This window comes from Gymnogyps californianus, chromosome 1 (assembly GCF_018139145.2).
Source record: "Gymnogyps californianus isolate 813 chromosome 1, ASM1813914v2, whole genome shotgun sequence".
NCBI classification, from domain to species: domain Eukaryota; kingdom Metazoa; phylum Chordata; class Aves; order Accipitriformes; family Cathartidae; genus Gymnogyps; species Gymnogyps californianus.
Window position 1 is genome coordinate 167512375 of NC_059471.1, and position 17990 is coordinate 167530364.

Here is a 17990-nt window from a genome sequence, read left to right on the forward strand (position 1 = left end):
CGGGCAAGGCTCTGGTAGGAGGAGGGGGGTATCTGGTGTTAACAGGTTCTGATTCAAGCTATCAGATTGCAATGATAACTCCTATTCTTCGTTTTAGAAATGTTTTACATTACTAGTTTTTGGGGTAACATTTTGTCATAAAAGCTCGTATATCATATATAGTGATTTGGCAGTTGGAGTTCATGCTGCCAGCTAATCCTGGTTTCTTGCTGTCAGAGCTAGGAGAAAAAAAAAAAATAGTGGCAGACATGGCTTTCGCTAGCGTTGTCCTGCTCTGCTGGGGCAGTGTCTCCCACGTAGAGACTCCTGCTGATGGGTCTCAAGTTAAAATTCCCTACAATAATTCACCCCAGGTAAGTGCACTTTATAGTAGTCCCTTTGTCTGGGAACACTATTGTGGGTAGCATGGACTACGAGTGTTGTTATTGTTTTGTCTTTAAAGACAAAGGTATTTTCAGCTTCTGTGTCGACATGGTCATTGCTAGACTTTATTTTGGCACCGTCTTAACAGGTATTTCTCCACATCTTTTCTGCTTTGCATCTGCCTGCAAAAGAGGCGTGGTATAGCAGTGCCAGTCTCAGTAGTGGCAGATGTGGCCTAATGTTTGTGCTGCCTGTTCTAGTAACATCTTCCAGAGCATAAGTGAAAGGGTAACGGAGGGAAACTCATTAACTTTCTCCTCCCCTATGATACAAAATTATGTTGTCCAACTTCAGCTTGGACTGAGCAAAGCAGGCTTGCTTCCTACACTGCCTGCTCTCATCCTGCTCTGGATAGAGATGTATGGGTATAATCCAGTCTCCTTTCAATCCTAGCAGCCATGACCAACCCGTAACGGGGTGACTGTCTTCCAGCCCTGTCCCTCATGGAGGTTTGCATTAAGTGTGATCTACTGCCAGGTGGCAACTCCGTTAACTTTTGTTAAACCCTTAAGTTTTTAGAACAGTTGCATTCCAGCTTATTCCGATTTATTTATCTATTCTTGCTACATAAACTCCAGCTCCAAGATTTTCATTTCTACATTCCCGGCGTGATCTTTGGAAAAAAAATTCCTGTGGTAGTAGAGGGGGGTTTTTTTGCCTTTCCATGAAAAGGGTGTGCTCCCTGGGTTTGGTTTGATTGGATGAAGTCAGCCGAGTACATCGATCTCGCTTATTTACAAAGGTGGGGATTTTGAGGGTGGATTTTTGCCTCTATCTGATTGCAACACTGGACTCCAGCTAGACGCTGCTCTTCAGGCTGTCGTGTGGTAAATGTAAGGCTGCTGCACGCTGCAGCCCTTCTCGGTCAAGGGACAATTTTGGACAGAAAGCATGCCGAGATACACAGTGCATGTCTGAGGAGAATGGCTGGCAGTGCCGTGCCTAAACTGCAGAAGCACCATTGGGTGGCTGGGAAAGGAAGCTGTGAGACGGTACATGAAAAACAAACCTGACAACGGGGGATTTGCCTCAGTGGAAGAAGTAAAATTTTACATTCGAAGGTGCAAGGGACTTGGCTTGCTGGACCTTGATGATACAGTGGAGGATGCTCTAGAGGACAATGAATTTGTTGAAGTTGGTAAGCAAAACCTTAAGCAACGTGTCGCGGAGTGACCACGTTGGCATCTGAGTCAGCAAACTGCTGTTTAGTTTATCTAAAAGTGCATCTGAGAGAGTGTTGACGATTTTTATGGAAAAATACTGAAATGCACCCTTAGTTTCCGGGTATAGAACTATATAAGGTGTAGAAGCTACAGGATTCTATATACATCATTTGTATATGATATCATGTATGCTATATGATTGTATGGGATATGGAGCGTGTGTCCAAGGGTTGGGTGGCTCTTTTGCCTTTAGAGTACCTTAAATGAACTACATAGTCCCTTTTTATTTTCCTAGAAGCATACAAATATGTTTGGGGCTGATAACTGCAAATTAGAATTCTTACTGGTGTGTATTGCAATGAATAACAAATTCATTTATATGCAGAATACAATTTAATCCTGTTCATGTTTATTTGCATATTTCTTCTAGTTATAGAAGGAGATATAATGTCTCCCGATTTCATACCATCTCAGCCAGAAGGAGTTCATTTGTATCCTTTTTTGAGCATTTTGTGAACTTTGTTGTAATTCCATAATTTCCTAGATTTCCCTGTTCTTTTAGTGTTCCTTCATTCTTAAAATGCATTGCCAGCTGTAATCGAATGGTCACTACCTGTGAAATCCTGTCTGCCCTTTATTTTCCCTGACAGAACTTTCAGATACAGCAAATACCGAGAGCCAGAACAGGTAGGAGTCGCCAATGATTTTACAACTCAGTTACAAATCCTGCTATTCACCAGAACGTGCTGAAAGTTGAGCCACTGCAGCATTCACGAGAGCAGGGGCTGTTAGATTGGCTGGGTCTAGGAATCTAAATTATAACGTGCTTGTTATGTTTTTGTTAGCGAGTTCCTGTCTTATGAATGAGCATGAGTGAGCTTCCTGTCATTGCTGAGTTTTGACTGTTTTGGTTTGGTTTGTTTTTTGTTTGGATTATTAAGCAACTTTATAAGTATGTGTATCCCAAACTAAAAGGTCGTTCTTTGGTGTAGTATATTTCTTTAGATGGCAACAGCTTAACAACGGAGGACTTGGTCAATTTAGGAAAGGGGCTCTACAAGATAAAGGTAAAGATCCTGAACAAACGCGGCTAAAAATTACATGTTTATCTTTCTACAATTAAACTTAAATAATGATAGATAAACTTATATTTGAACTACGTTGTAGCTCACACCTGAAGCTGAAGCTAAAGTCAAACAATCACGAGAAGTGATTGAAAGGATTGTCAAGGAACAGACAGGTAAATATTTTTACCTCTAACTGTTAATTGTTTAGAAAACTTTATTGGGTTCCCTCCTTAACCATCAGTGCACATTTCTTGCAGTTGTTTATGGAATCACCACGGGGTTTGGAAAGTTTGCCAGGACTGTCATCCCAAACAGTAAGCTGAGGTAAGGTGTGTGTGGCTTTCTCTGTCCTTTCTTTTCAGGAAAGGAAGAGGAGGGAGCAGTTCAACCCTGTACATTTATACTCTGTGGATAGATGAGAGGGCTCCTTCAGTATTTCCCTCTGCTTTATGCAAAATAAAACCTGACAAGACTTATTTGGGTTTTTACTTTTTTTTTTTTTCCATAGGGAGCTTCAAGTGAACTTGGTTCGTTCACATTCTGCAGGTAATAAGAAATCACTTGGTGTTTTCCCTTTTCTGCCGCTGTTGGTCGTGGGTTAGTAACCAAGAGGGTTACTGTTTCAGGTGTGGGGAAACCTCTGAGCCCAGAGAGATCTCGTATGCTGTTGGCGCTGAGGATCAATGTCCTAGCAAAAGGATACAGTGGAATATCCCTAGAAACGCTCCAGCAAGTTATTGAAGCATTTAATGGTAAAAAGAGATTTAAAGAAAATCCCCCTTCTTTTTTCTTTTTTTCCCCCCCTTTTAACTGTTTCGTTAAAGGGTGTAGGTCAATGGATCGAGCTATGGATGTTGGTCTTTTGACTTGGTAGTTGTGGGAGATCAGGACCAAAGCTCGGCTGTGACAGGTCCTGTAGAAGATCGTGGCTAGAGACCGTTCCTCTGTGGAAGAACATGGGGTGTGAGCAGAAGTGACACGAAAGGCTGAGAAAGGGATGTAACAGGTGGAAGTCTGGGAAATGAGCCTCTAAGAGGTCAAGTAATTAGTGGAAGACTAAGCTTGACTGAGAGCATGACTCTGACTCTGGGCGAGCTCTTCTACAAAGGCTCAAGTCTAACTTTGTCCTGTTGCATGTGCCACCATCTTTTGGGATGCCAGGATTTTTGGGTGTGGCTAATACCATGTAGAAAACTGCGTGTGTTGGTGTTTGTCAAGCAGACCCGCTTGAGCAGCACCTGTTTTTGTGAGTAGACCCCCTGAGACGTACACAAGTGTTCATGAGCAAGGGCTACAAGGCAGCCGCACGGAAGCACGTTGCTGGTCAGCAGCTCACGTGGCCGCGGCTGTCAAAGCAGTTAAAGCTGGCTGGCCTTGCCAGACGTTGCGGCAGGGAAACCAAAGCGGTGGCTGTGCTGTTCGTTAGCTGATGTCCATTAACAGTCCCTCTGGTGAGGCATGCCAGTGTGGCTGTGGCGAGCAAAGAACACCTTCTCTCTCTGCGCAGTGCTGCCCTGAGTTGCACTCTCCTCCTCCTCCTCCCACAGCGGGTGAAGGAGCTGCAATTCAGTGTTTAACTCTGCAAAAGAAGAGAAACAGACTGGTCCCTTCCCTGCTTTTTCCGCAGTTCCCTGGCCTCTGTTTCTTCATTTCCATGCTTTCAGTGCTCAGAGGGCTGGGGTTGGGGGGAAAAGGGCTCAAAGATGGTTTGTAGGAGTTACCCAACATTTAGTGGAGTGAGAAATGAAGAGGTAGCTTTGTCCACACCAGGTGGTCACCCTGTGATGGAGAGCTGAGGGGAGTGATGTTCTACCTGCCTAGCTGTGTGGCTGTAGATGCAATCACCCTGGGCTGTGGTCCCCTCACTCCAAAACTAAATGCAGAAGGGAATTGATTTCTTTATAAACTGCAGCTAGCCTGCGAGCAAGGGCAAATCCCAGTCTGCAACGAGAGTAGTCCTGTTGGTGCCATTGACCATAATTGCAGGATGTTACTGTGACCACACTGATGTGCTGGCTTCTCTGTTTTCCAAGGAGTGTATCAAGAGGAAGCTCTAACAGGAGTCATTTTTTTTTTTTTCTTTCTAGCGTCCTGCCTTTCTTATATCCCTGAGAAAGGGACAGTTGGAGCCAGCGGAGACTTGGCCCCCCTCTCTCATCTTGCTTTGGGATTAATTGGAGAGGGAAAGATGTGGTCCCCAAAGAGTGGCTGGGCTGATGCTAAATATGTAAGACTCGTGCAGCTGATTGCTTTTTTTCTGCTTGCTGGCTCATTTGCCAAATTGCGTGTAGCTTTGAGAGAAAGAGAGCTTTTTCTCAGATTAACAACAGGTAAAAGTCTTCGGATTTTTTGTACCAGTTTGAATTGGGACTAGGTTGCCTTTAGCAACTCGTCCTCTACCTTGAAGAAGGTGGATCCATGAGAATGGAATAACTGACCCACATGTCACTGGAGCAGATAGGAATACACAGCATGTTATTAAGTCGTAAAGAAATATTGTGCCATAGTATTGCAATACAAGATACTGCAGTGACATCAGTTAGGACCTGGAGAGAGGGACAGGATGTGATATCAGCTTTGAAAGAACTGTTCCTACATCTCCAGCTCCATAAACATCAACACTGTTCCAACAAACCCAAGATCACCTCTCAAATTCAAAACTTCAAATGCTGAGAGGAACTGGAGATTTATTGGAGGCAGGAACTTATCAGTAAAATTTCTAGTGATTTTATAATGGCTTTAAGTGAATACACAGGTTTGGACATTCCATTTTTGATTGATTAACTAGGGTTACAGGGAACCTTTATAGCATCCTCCTTTACAAGATGGAAGCTTTACAATGGAATTAATTTTTAATTAATTGTTATTCTGTCACTAATACATCAGCAGATTGATCTAGTGTTGAATATCTCCAAGTCTGGCCCCTCCAGAGTCTTTCATGGTAGTTTGTTCAGCTACACCTATCGCTCCTATCCGTGAATATGTGAACACCAGGTTTATTCATGGGTTGATAGCTGTACTGTCACTGTAGGCTGGAGAAGTACTGAGAACTACACAGGGAGAGGAGTAGGGAAGAAGCAGGCCCGTGTGTCGTGGACCTTCAGGACCAGGAGTTACAGTTGTACACCTCTGAGATGTGTTACCTCTTCAGCTGGAAAGGTTGAGAGGACTCTAATCACAATCAAGGTTATACCTTTCCTCCATTTCCCAGAAGAGTAATTGCCCTATGGAATAGACATGTATAGAATAAACTGAGTACGACTCTTCCTGTCATTGGAGATTTTCTGTAGAAAGGGTTAGGGAATCATTTATGAAGGAATAGTTTATGCCAAGCCAAACCTGCTATGAGGCAGGACATAGGCAGAACTACCTTCCCAAGATGTTTCCAGCTGTCTCTCCTATTACTCTCTCCCATCAGCTAATACATGATAGATGTTAATGGGCTGTGACAGTATCTCACTTCAGTGCTCCTACTACCTTCTTTTACTGGCACTGGGAAATGAGGTGCTAGTTTGGAAGCCCCAAAATGCTGTCCTTTATTTAGCCCAGCAGAAAAAAAAAATTAAATGTTTGTGATATTCTTTTTATATACTCTTTTTTTTTATACTCTTTTTCTCCCTTCACTTAAAGAATTTGTTAGTATTTTTATTTATGGAAACATTTAAGATTTAAAAGTTTTGGTGGTTGAATTACCAAAAAACATTTGTCATTAATTACCTTGTCATTAAACTCCTTCACAGGTCCTGGAAGCCCATGGTCTGAGACCAATTACCTTGAAACCAAAAGAGGTAATAAAGTATAATGATGCCAGCTGATGAAAAACAAGCATAGTCAATCACTAGTTGCTCTATACTTAATAATTTAAGCCTGAAATGAATTAACAGTCATTTTAAATCAAGCTCCAGAATGATATTAATGAAGTATTATCAGGAGTGGGATTCACCTCTCCTAGTGTCACCCTACTTGACTTGAAATGTCAGACCCAAGCCTGATGTTTAGATTGGCTCTGTGGTCAGTGTAAAGAGGTGGGCATCTCCAGAAAACACTTTACATCATCCTGAAAGAGCTGTCTAAGAAGCCTTCTCAAGGTACCTATCTGCCCTTTGACCATAACAGGAGCTCAGATGACTGGCTTGAACCAGGTGTCTGACTTCTAGATCATTAAAACTAAGTGAGATGAATCTCACTCCAAGTATTAAAGTTTACGTGGGAACGCAACAGATTTGAGGGCTGTGGAGCTCTCCGATAAGGGGCCTCAGTAGCTGTAAAACAGCACCAGGAGCAAGAAGCCAAATCCAGTGTCTCCTAAAGGCAAATGGAAGGCTCCCATGGGCCTCATGTTTGTTTAGAACAAACCTGAAGCTAGTTTTGACTGAACTCAACAAATCTTTTAAAGCAGTTATAACTTCTAATGCTGTTTTAATTCTCCACTTAGTTATTATGATTGGTTTTCGCACCCCCCATGCTCATAACTTCTTTGGTTTAACTAATAACTTAAGAAGAAATGAATAAAAATAGCATTCCACTTCCAAAGAACTGGAAAAGAATACAAATTTCCTGTACTTTTCTTGCTTAAGCTTGAAATAACATGAAATAAACCTCTTGCTTGGAACTACTGGAGTTCCAAGGGTGTCCATAATGACTTTTAGTAGGGTCATGACCATTGACAATCTATGTAGCAAAGATGCCCAGTCAAGCTGTGCATTTTATGATTTTGGGATGATCCAGGAAGCTGAGCAAAGGTCTTTAACTCCTTCATATGAGAAGGAGAATTATCACAGAGATGGGGAATTATCACAGAGATGGGGAATTATCACAGTGTGTGGAATAGCTGCAATGAATTTGCTTAACATCTGCTCTCTCTTTGAAGGGTCTGGCTCTCATCAATGGGACACAAATGATCACCTCGCTGGGATGCGAAGCGGTTGAAAGAGCCGGTGCTATTGCTAGACAAGCTGACATAATCGCTGCCCTTACACTTGAAGTCTTGAAGGGTACAACAAGGGCCTTTGACACTGGTGGGTACTGGGCCTTTCCTGTCTGTTTGCTTCTCTTGTCAACGGCTGTTAAGCAAAACCTAACAATCTAACTCGTTTTACTAGATATCCACGCAGTGCGACCACATCAAGGGCAGGCTGAAGTGGCATTTCGATTCAGGTCCCTTCTAGATTCTGACCATCATCCATCAGAAATAGCAGGTGAACAATCTTAACCTTCATCCTTTCAGGTTACACAGGTCCAGCTGGGTCTTCCAGCAGTAGCCCATATGCTTTTGTGTGAGGAATATTTGTTTTTTTCCTCCCTTGTTCCTTCTAGAGAGCCATAGATTCTGTGACCGAGTTCAGGACGCATACACGATGCGCTGCTGCCCTCAGGTAAAAACTGACTTTTTTTTTCCTTTCATAGCACTAGATAAATGATGATGAAGTTCCCACATCAGAAATACTGTCAACTATGCACTGTCTGACTCCATTAGAGGAAGCAGTTTTATTTTGCTTCTCCCTCACTTCAAAGTTAGTATTAATGGAGACATGTAATTCATCGATCCCATGCACGCACCCATCAGGCAGTCTAACAAAGCTGTGTTCAGATCTGAAAGAGGCCAAGTGTCGGAAGCAGGGGGAAGGTGCTGATTTCTACTCTTGCAGGCTTTGTAGGGCATTTATTCTGCATTGATGCGAAGACTATGAATTGGGGAAAGGTGTTTCCAGAAGCAGCCAGAGTGATAGGTTGTTCATCTACCTGTAGTATCTCTAACATACTGGAAGAACTCGACCCCATGAGTTTTAACATGAGCAAAGCTATTAAATCAGTGGAATTAATGAAAGTTAATTAATGAGAGTTTTTGTTTTCTGTGGGAGCTTTGCAAGGTTACTTCTCTCCTAATACCAATTCTGCCACTGAATAAGGATCTTATCTTCCATTTAGGGTAAACCAACCCAAACAAGTAAAGAATGACATATTCTGATTACCCTTTTAGCAATACGGTCATAATAATAGTAAATACAGTCTTTCGGGTGTCTAGGATGAGCAGTGTCCCATAGTGATGCTCCTGATTTTAAGAGCAAATACAAGACCATCTTCATGTGTGGATGTAGAGACTGGGATTATGGGAAAGAGGGTGCCTGCAGCTCAGCATCCTGAAGACAAACTAAGTGTAGATACTGAGCTCAGGTGCTAATGTTTTTTGTTCTAGGTCCACGGAGTTGTAAATGATACAATTGCTTTTGTGAAGGACATCATGACGACTGAAATCAATAGTGCCACGGACAACCCTGTATCTTTTTGATGACTTTATTTCTATGTAAAATTTTGCTTGGCCTTTTTTATCTTTTTCTTCTATATAATTATTTGCATAGGAGGCAAAAAAGTCATAACTGGCTTCAGTCAATAACTATCATTGGTTGCAACAGCAACCTCTCTTCCTTTCCCCATGTCTGCATTGGTGCATGCAAGTGTGTATTGGGGCAAGGAAGCCACGTGTGCATACATACAGTTTAACACATATTAAATGTTTCCTAGATGAGATTCTATATGCTTATATTGAATGTGTAGATAGATGGGACTTGGCAAATAAATGGACGTAGACGGATGGTGACTTGTCGTACGAAACATCTGTTGGTGCAGCATGAGTGAAACCTGCCCTATAGAGCAAGATTTGCACTCAGCCGGGGAAGGCAGACAAAAGACGCGTGGCTGGTAAGCCTCATCGTGGCTCAGCCTGGTAAACTCTGGGCACGGTTCTTGCACTGGCACTGAGAAAGGCTGGATTCCCCTCAGCAGGACCATGATGCTATACATAACATCATATCAATAGCTGATAAGCATTACTGCTTGTAATCTGTCTAAAATTGTATCTGCCATGGAGACAATCTACCAAGGAACTGAGAAACTATGCTAGGATCCGAACACGTGTTTCTTTGCACCCTTCCCCACCCCCAATCAAAGACCTCATTTTATGTAGCTTATTTGGAAAAATACATGTCAAAACTGTATCTACAAGTTTGGAGAACGGAGATTGGGTCTTCATTTTCTGAAAAGTGAACTTGCAGATGTAATATAATGTACTTGCAAATAAAAGCCGATTAGCACAAACATTCCTTCAGTTAAGATATTCCTATTACTGACAGGTATCTGTCATGTAAACTGTATTTCACTCATGTTTGTGCCTTAACTCTCCTTAAAGATGGTGTTTGCTGAAAGAGCAGAGACCATTTCTGGAGGAAATTTTCATGGTGAATATCCTGCAAAGGTAATTAAGCATTTGGAGAAAGAAAGAAAAAAAAACATTTTAGTTTCTGTTTTGGTTTGTTTGTTTGGTTGGTTTTTCTGTCACCTGGTTTAATGAGATCTTCTTTTCTAGGCTCTGGACTATTTGGCAATTGGTGTGCACGAACTTGCTGCAATTAGTGAAAGAAGAATTGAGAGGCTCTGCAACCCCTCACTCAGTGAACTGCCTGCATTTTTAGTCACTGAAGGAGGCCTGAACTCTGGCTTCATGATTGCACACTGCACAGCAGCTGCCCTGGGTGAGCGCTTGAGCAGTATCATCAAGAGAGCAAGCTAGAAAGACCAATTTATATCGAGCCAGTTGCAATTTGGTATAAAGGGATCTCACTCCTGTTTTCCATCTCTTCTCTATATGCTTTGTGCTGTCTGGGTGCAAAGTTTGAGCGTTGAGTGCAGCTGCAATTATTTCAGCTCGGGATTCTTTATTCTGTACTGACCCATGGGCATGTTTAGCGCTCTGAACGTGCAAACCCTTAGGTGGACTTTGGTGGGAATGCTTGCCTGCTTGCACCTTTATGGGATTGGCAGGGAGTGCTCTGATTTACAGTCACCAACATAAGAGCTCTGGTTGAAATCAGTGACAGCTCTTTAGCCAGGAGCCTGCAAATCAGCTCAGATAGGGCTGTAATTAACAGCAAACACTGCAGGCAACAAATGTAGATCTGTCTGAGCCACTCTGCTGAATCTAGAACCTCTGCTTGAATAGTTACGGTCTGTAAGCAGGGGATACCTCTATTCCTCACTTCTTACTAGCACGGGGACACCACTTATCTCAAAGCTGGGCCTGATATCATTAGTACTCGGTGTCTCCATTTGATGGCCAGGTCTGTACATCAATATCGGACTCCACAGTCCTCAGGAGACTGGAGTTCCCAGGGCTGGTTATCGGAGGAGCACACTAAAAATAAGCATTAGTACATTTTTCCTCTAGTACTCATGACTAAGGCAACAAGAAGCCTGCTGGCCGCTGGGATATTACAGTTCATAGGTTCAGGAAAGCACGAGCCAACATAAAGATAAACATGCTATGAGCAGGGGGTAAATTATAAGAAATGGAAACAGACAAAGGAACAAAGGATGTCAGATAAATATGTAGACAAGCATCCTGCAGAAATGAACTACATCGGTGTAATAAAGGAACCCTGCCTAGAGGCTGTTTTGGGAAGTGGGGCTGGAAAAGGAGCTGAAGTGCTCATCCCCTTGTTCAAAGGCTGGAAACTTTTCCTTTTGGCTGGGCAGAGTTTAGGATGGCTCCAGGGCTCAGCTGTTGCTTGGCTTTAGGTTTTGCAGCTCACTTCTGCAATCTGGAGCAAGAGATTCTGGGGTGTTCGTGGTCTCTGCTGTGGGGAATGAAAATTACAGCCCTGCCTACTAACTCATCACTGCGCTGACACCAGGAGTCCATGGGTTAAGATCATCTTTCCCTGGTCAAAATAGCCAGGAATTTATCTAAAAGTGAAGTTTGAGCTTTTTTCTTTTTTTTTCTTTTTTTTTTTTTTTTTTAAAAAACAAGGTATTACTAATGCTTTTAAAGTCACTCTGCCAGTTTCTAAGGTGTTTGTGTACCAGCTAATGTTATTTGCTCCCAGGGTTATAGATAAAGCTGCAAAAATTTTGCAGATGTTTCGCAATGCCACTGGATGTGTCTCCCTTGCTCTCTGGTAGTGCTGTGCCTGCCAGACCAAACTATTTGCAGTAGCCACATGCAGCCTCTCTGGGACCTGCTGTTGCCTGCCTGTCACTCCAGCCTATTTGCAATTGGTGTCACCACCTCTCTGTTGCTTTTGTTGCTTTTCTGAAGCCCCTAATTTGGTGAGGGTGTTACACAGCATCCTGCTGGCCTTCAGAAAGAAAAGGTCTGCGTGCAGCCAGAGCACTGTGAATGCAGACTTAGTTTCTTCTCTTCTAAAGAGCAATTCTCAACTTTAAATTGTCGTCGGATGGTGCCTACAGCCCTTCTAGCAGCCAAATTCCCCTCGCTTTTGGGTGCAGCTTCAGAGACTTAACTCCAGGTCTCGTACCTGGCTTTCAAAGCCAGAGCGCTCAAACCCTCAGGGGTGTGTGTGCCCACAGGAGGGACATGGGCAGCCTCGTAGCGAGGCGAGGAGGGTGGGAGAGGATTTGTACTGCCCTCCCTCAGCATCTTCCTGGAGCAAGTTCTGCAAGTGTCTCAGCTCGGATGAGAAAAGACCAGATGCTGATCGCTAGCTCTCTTCTTGAAACCAGGGTAGGGGCAGTATCTGTGACCGAAAACAGAGGGAACCAGTGCTCTTTACAAAGAGTTGCCTTGAAGTGACAGGCAAGACCAGGCTTGTATTTCAGTTATGCTATCCACCCTTTTTCTTCAGTTTCCATCAGGCCTTTGAGCCAGAGCAACCCAACCCCGGAGATGGAGGAGGAGTGAGCAGTCTTTCTATATTTGGTTAATAGTTGCATCTAGAGACTGATATTGGTTACTGTTTTCAGAGGCAATGGTAGTTTTCAAGGTGTTTATTACGAATTACTCAGTCCAGGTAAAACATCGATGCGTTCTTGAAAGAGGAGCAATAGTTGGACCTGAGGTGGTGGACAGGCTTTTTGCTCCAGGTTGGCCATTGCTTCTGCTGTCTCGTGCCTATTTTGTCCTACATTCATTGTGCTGGATTTTTGCAGTTTCTGAGAACAAAGCCTTGTGCCACCCCTCTTCTGTGGATTCTCTCTCAACCAGTGCTGCTACGGAGGATCACGTGTCCATGGGAGGATGGGCTGCAAGAAAAGCTTTGAGAGTTATTGAACACGTGGAACAAGGTAAAATTAAAATGCTGATTTCCAGACAGACCTTATGTATGTAACTAGATGAAGATATTAGTGCCATTCTTTTTAGATATATTTTAAGAAAAAAGGAGTTAATGCATCTGAAAGAACTATCTAAAAAATATTACATTAAGTGGATGCTTTTATAAGCATTTGGATCTTTCTAACAGAAATGAGGTAAATCTAGCGCTAAGTGTTTCTTGTGAAGCAAAACTGCTTACTGCAGGACACTCAGCAAAACTTTGCTCTCATGCTTACAAGAACAGATTGCTCTTACTTTTTATTTATTTATTTATTTGGCAGATGGTGTGCTTAGATACAGATGTCAGCTGTTAGTGGAAGAGCTGAGTAATACACAGCACACAAATACTGAACTCCCTTGCCCACTTAAGTTTATACATTTGAGTGCTCTGAAGCCTTAGTTCTATAGAAATACATTTTTCGTGTGCAGAGAAATGAGTGTGAGAAACCATGTGTTTCAACAACGTGCTGAGAAACAGTGTGTCCTAGGTCCAGCTGGTTCACTCAGTTCCTTGGGTGAATTGGCTTGTGAAAATGAGGAGCTAATGCCAATAATCAGCTGTGAGGTGGGCAGATACGGTGCAAAATTCTCCAGACAGAAGACTCTCTTCCAAAGCTCTGTAATTTTACTGGTGCTTTCACATGGGCTCTTGCAAGTTTCATAGGCAAAGCTTTCTTTTATAGCTCAGGCCCCTTTCTTCTCTAGTCCTAAAGAGGTTTTCTGATTTATCATGGCCATTAATTTGAGCATTCAAGATACTCTGGAAGAGATTCCTATGGATTTAAGACTGTGGTGAGCAGGAGTTCCTGGCACACTGAAAGGTCTGTACAGCAGAGCACCCAAAATCTGCTTGCTAAAATGCTGGATACTACCCCCAGCACCATCCATAAAACAATCCTGCCGCTGGGCTGCCTCTTGGGTGTGTGGATCCACTGGTCTTTTCACATCACGTGAAACCATATCATATTAGCCAGAACAAACACCAGGGATAGCTTTATAAGGGGAACCTCGCCTTGAGCTGTACCTGCCGAAAATCCCTTTCGCTGTTCTGATTTCCTAGTTCTGGCTATTGAGCTGCTCGCAGCCTGCCAGGGCATTGAATTCCTACGCCCTCTGAGAACGACAACCCCATTGGAGAAGGTCTATGACCTTGTGCGCTCCGTTGTGAGGTAAGATCAGATAAACGCCTCCCCCAGAGGTTACCCATCTGGAGAACCGGCGGTGGTGGTTAATGTTTGGCCAATGTTCGCAATGTGTCTCGTTACAGGCCTTGGATGAAGGATCGCTTCATGGCCCCAGACATCGATGCAGCTCACAGGCTGCTCGTGGAGCAGAAGGCAAGTGTTGACTTTCGGCACGTGCAGTAGGACTGTCCTGAGGAGAATGCTGCAGCTCTGCTTTGGAAATACCCCTCCATGCGTTCACTGGATGGCCTCGCTAAAAGCACTCCTCTGCCTGGGGCGAGCCCACCAGATTTTCTGAGATTTGGTTTTCCTTTATTTTAGTGGGATAGATTTAGAAATCAGTTCCTAAACTTGCCCTGTGTAATAAATAGCTTACATTATTAAGTCCGGCAGGGTCCAGACATAGGTCCAACTTTGAATCATTTGAGGGTAGGGTCCTATAACCCCACAGATGTCCAGAGAAATCAGCAGTCTCTCCAGATGATCATCCTCATTCCTGGGGCAGTGAGTGTTCCCCAGCCTTGAGGCTCTTGGGCATGGTCTGGAAGCAATAAGGGGACGTGGATGAGAGAATAGCAGTGGTGAAATGTGTTAACCTGGGCCAAGTGTTTGTACAGCTATAGGATCTATCTGTTTTATTTGTTTGTAAAATATAAGTAAGACAAGAATTGAGGCAAGCAAGCAAATGGGAGAAGAAAATCCCTTTTGCTTTTTTTTTTTTTTTTTTTTTTTTTGCCTTGCAGCCCTTACAGGAGGAGAGACAAAGGAGACTGTGGAACATTTTCCTTTTCTGCCTTAAACCCCAGCTGCAGTCCCTTCCCTTTTCCTTTGTCCATGCCAGCAGCCATTTTGCTTCCCCGTCCCCTTCATGACCAAGTGGTTTTGTAGCAAGTGAAAGTGATCCTCTCCCAACTATCGCACACAGAGCATTAACCTGGTGACAAGACAAGACGCAATGTTTTTGCCTTGAATCATTTCACCTTGTCCCCCTGGAGCTGTATCTTTTCCCATCCCCTGTCAACTCCATCCACACGCTCTTCCCTCACTCTGGCTGCCTCTCTGGTTCTGCTGATCGCATACAGCATATCTACGTAGGTCTGTAATTCTCACCTCCATCCCAATAACTTTTCTACAGTTTCTTGAACTTCTGCGTTGATGTCTTACCTGACATTTTGTTTTGCCTCTGACTCTGCTGTTTCACTTTCTTGTTTCGCAGGTGTGGGAAGTGGCTAAACCCTACATTGAAAAGTACAGGAGGGAACACATCCCTGAATCGAGACCCATTTCACCAACAGCTTTCTCCCTGGGATTGCGGGAGATGAGTACGGATGTTGGTCATGACCACAGGCATCAGGATGAACTTTGAGTTGCGGTCCTCTGGTAGAGAGCAGATCCTTTCCAGGACCTTGCCTGAGGGTGGCTGTTCTACTCGAACTCAGTGTGGTTTCTCCAAATGACCCAAAGGACCTGACTGTCTAGCTCAGCACATACAGATAGTAGAGAAATGGCTCACTAGTTTCCTCATGTGTGAAAGACAGCTTTGTCATGATAGCGTGGTTTTGACTGAATTTCCTGAGCTTCTGAACACAAAACATTCAGACTCCTGCTGAAACCAGTAGATGTTTTATACAGGGCATCCTGTATGTGTTTTGTCAGCTCTTTGCTTGTTTTCTCTTCATCTGTGCCAATGATACCAAACAGCCTAGGTTTGATATTCTCACTTTTTTTTTTTTTTTTTTTTTTTGCCACCCCCTCTCCCCCCTCCTTTGGGTAACTGCTGTGGTCCCCTTCGTTCTGCCACAAGCAAAATTATCTTTACACTTAATTCTCCTCTCTTTTGCAGATCCTATGTGAGGTACAGGTTCTTGTATAACAAAAGCATTGTTAGACCAGGTGCTTCACAAACCAGAAAAGCTGTGTGCATAAAAATGTGCTATGGAGATCATTGCTCCAGAACAAATATATTGTATTCTGGTGATGGACTACACTTAATGCAGCTTTCTAAGAGCTATGGGCTCACACCTGCAATAAATAAACTGAGGCTTCATATATGGCTGTAGCAATCTTTTCCTGTCTTGTGTGATGATGAAAATGTAAAGCAAAAGCTTAATTTGGAAATAAGGAGGACAGATGGAACACAGGCCAGGGAAGGGGGGGAAGGAGGAGGAGGTGTAGGAGTGGTGGATGTGAACCAGTGCTGAAGCAATAGCACCAAGACCTACGCTCCCATGGCTCACCGGGTATCTGCCTGGCTGCCGAGGGCCCTGTCCCCACAGAGGGGCTCGTGTTGTAGCATGCTCCGTGTTACAACACTGACCTCTGGCACAGGCTTTGTTTTGCAAGGGAAGAGTCAGGACTTGGACTTCACATCACGGTGCAGTGATGACATGTTAAGGCTGGTTAACAACCACCAGCGTGGGCACTACTGGCCTGATACCCACAGCTGCAGGGGGTTCAGCATGGGCTGGAAATCTTCCCAGGCTATTGGCTATGCTGCAAGGGGCACTCAAAGTGCTAGTGGGTGGCTACCCTCGAGTGTCTGAGACCCGCCGTGTTAAATGTGCCCTGAGGAGAGGACTCATGCCTGTTGCCAAGCTAGCAGGGAGACACCCAACCTGGCCAGAAGACCTGGGAACTAGGGTACCCACCCATAACGTGTGAGCTCCCAGTTCGGCTCCTTCCTTCTGCACCTGATTTGCAGCATCTCTGGCCGGCCTCTCCCTCATGTGCCAAGTAATTCCCTAGCCCTTCAGCTTGAGGCTCTCTGTAGCAGGCGTATCTCACTCTCCCCCTGAAGCTGTTCCATTTTGTATAAAATCAGGTATTAATTAAAATCAAGTGTGAGAGCAAACAGCCAGGCTTATATCTTGTAGGGTCAGCTATTTGCCTTCAGCCTCATGTTATGGCTAAACAATACAGTTCCTTCAGCAGCAAAGCCGGCAGAAGTTCCTACCCGCTGCGCTGTTACCTACATCCCGCTCCCAGCCGCTGCGGGAGCCAGCACAGTGAACGTCATCACTGAAGCGAGCCACATTAAAAACAAGCAAACAAAAAATCTTCCTGCCTTCCCTGGCAGCTGCACAGCTGTGGTGGTAACAGCACTGCAAATTGTGCAATGGTAGGACCACGTAGCTGGCCATCAGGAACCACTTAAGCCAGCTGCACCACTGAAGGAAGTATAACCACATCCTCTAACTGCAAACTTGCCACTAATTATAGCCTTGGGGCATACTCCCAAATGGCTACTGGATCCGAGCTGGTTGGGCAAGTGTGTGGTTTGAGGTTCCTGTCAGAGCTCGTGCATGAGAGCAGAATCCCCTCATGTGAGTAGTTTCAGGCCATGAATGCCTATTCCTGTCCAGCAAGAGAATATTTGAGGTTTTCCTTATGCAATCTTAGGCTCCCAAATGCCTTAGGCACTTCAGAGAAGAGGTGCTGGGCATTGCTTCCCGCTCACCTCCACTTTTGGCTGCCTGGGAGCAAGGGACCACCAGCACACGCTGCAGCATGGTGGCCTTAGCTTCGCACCGCGCCTATGCACAGTCACGAGGCACCATGCCGGCCGCACGCTGCATTTCAGAAACGCCTGAGCTCGTACCCTGACAACTTTCCCCAACTGCCTGCATAAATATTATTTATGAAGGCTGTCTTGGGCAGAATGGACCGTGCAATCGCATACTTCAGATGTTCTTCCACACTCTATAAAAACAAATGTCCACACCCACATCTGGTGCAACATCTGCTTACAGGAAAACGCGTCTAATGACAGGAATGCCATTAAACTGTTTTAAAAACTGATTTAATTGGCTAGCCTGGCTCAAATAAAGCATGAACAAAGATACTTTATGGGGTGGCTTACATATTTTGGATGTTAACAGATGTGCCCAAGGCTCAGGGAGATCAGAAGGTCATAATAAAGCTCATACATGTTTGTGATGGCTTTCAAATATCTGTTAATCAGAATGAGACTGTTGTCCTTCCTCAGGGGTCCAGTTCACTAAAGCACTCTGCTCTGTACCACAGGTTATGTCACCTGCTTATATCAATA

General features: G+C 44.1%; 1 protein-coding gene across 1 annotated transcript; it reads left to right on the forward strand.

Moving 5' to 3' along the window:
- Positions 1-1314: 1314 nt before the first annotated feature.
- Positions 1315-15649, forward strand: HAL (histidine ammonia-lyase). Its single transcript, XM_050914951.1, is given in 20 exon segments — positions 1315-1561; positions 2017-2077; positions 2246-2273; positions 2579-2653; positions 2754-2826; positions 2911-2977; positions 3162-3199; positions 3280-3405; positions 4741-4880; positions 6394-6441; positions 7524-7671; positions 7756-7851; positions 7970-8028; positions 8850-8930; positions 9840-9905; positions 10017-10182; positions 12596-12730; positions 13819-13927; positions 14026-14095; positions 15159-15649. Coding segments are annotated over 20 exon segments (1983 nt in total). The 3' UTR covers positions 15309-15649.
- Positions 15650-17990: the final 2341 nt, after the last annotated feature.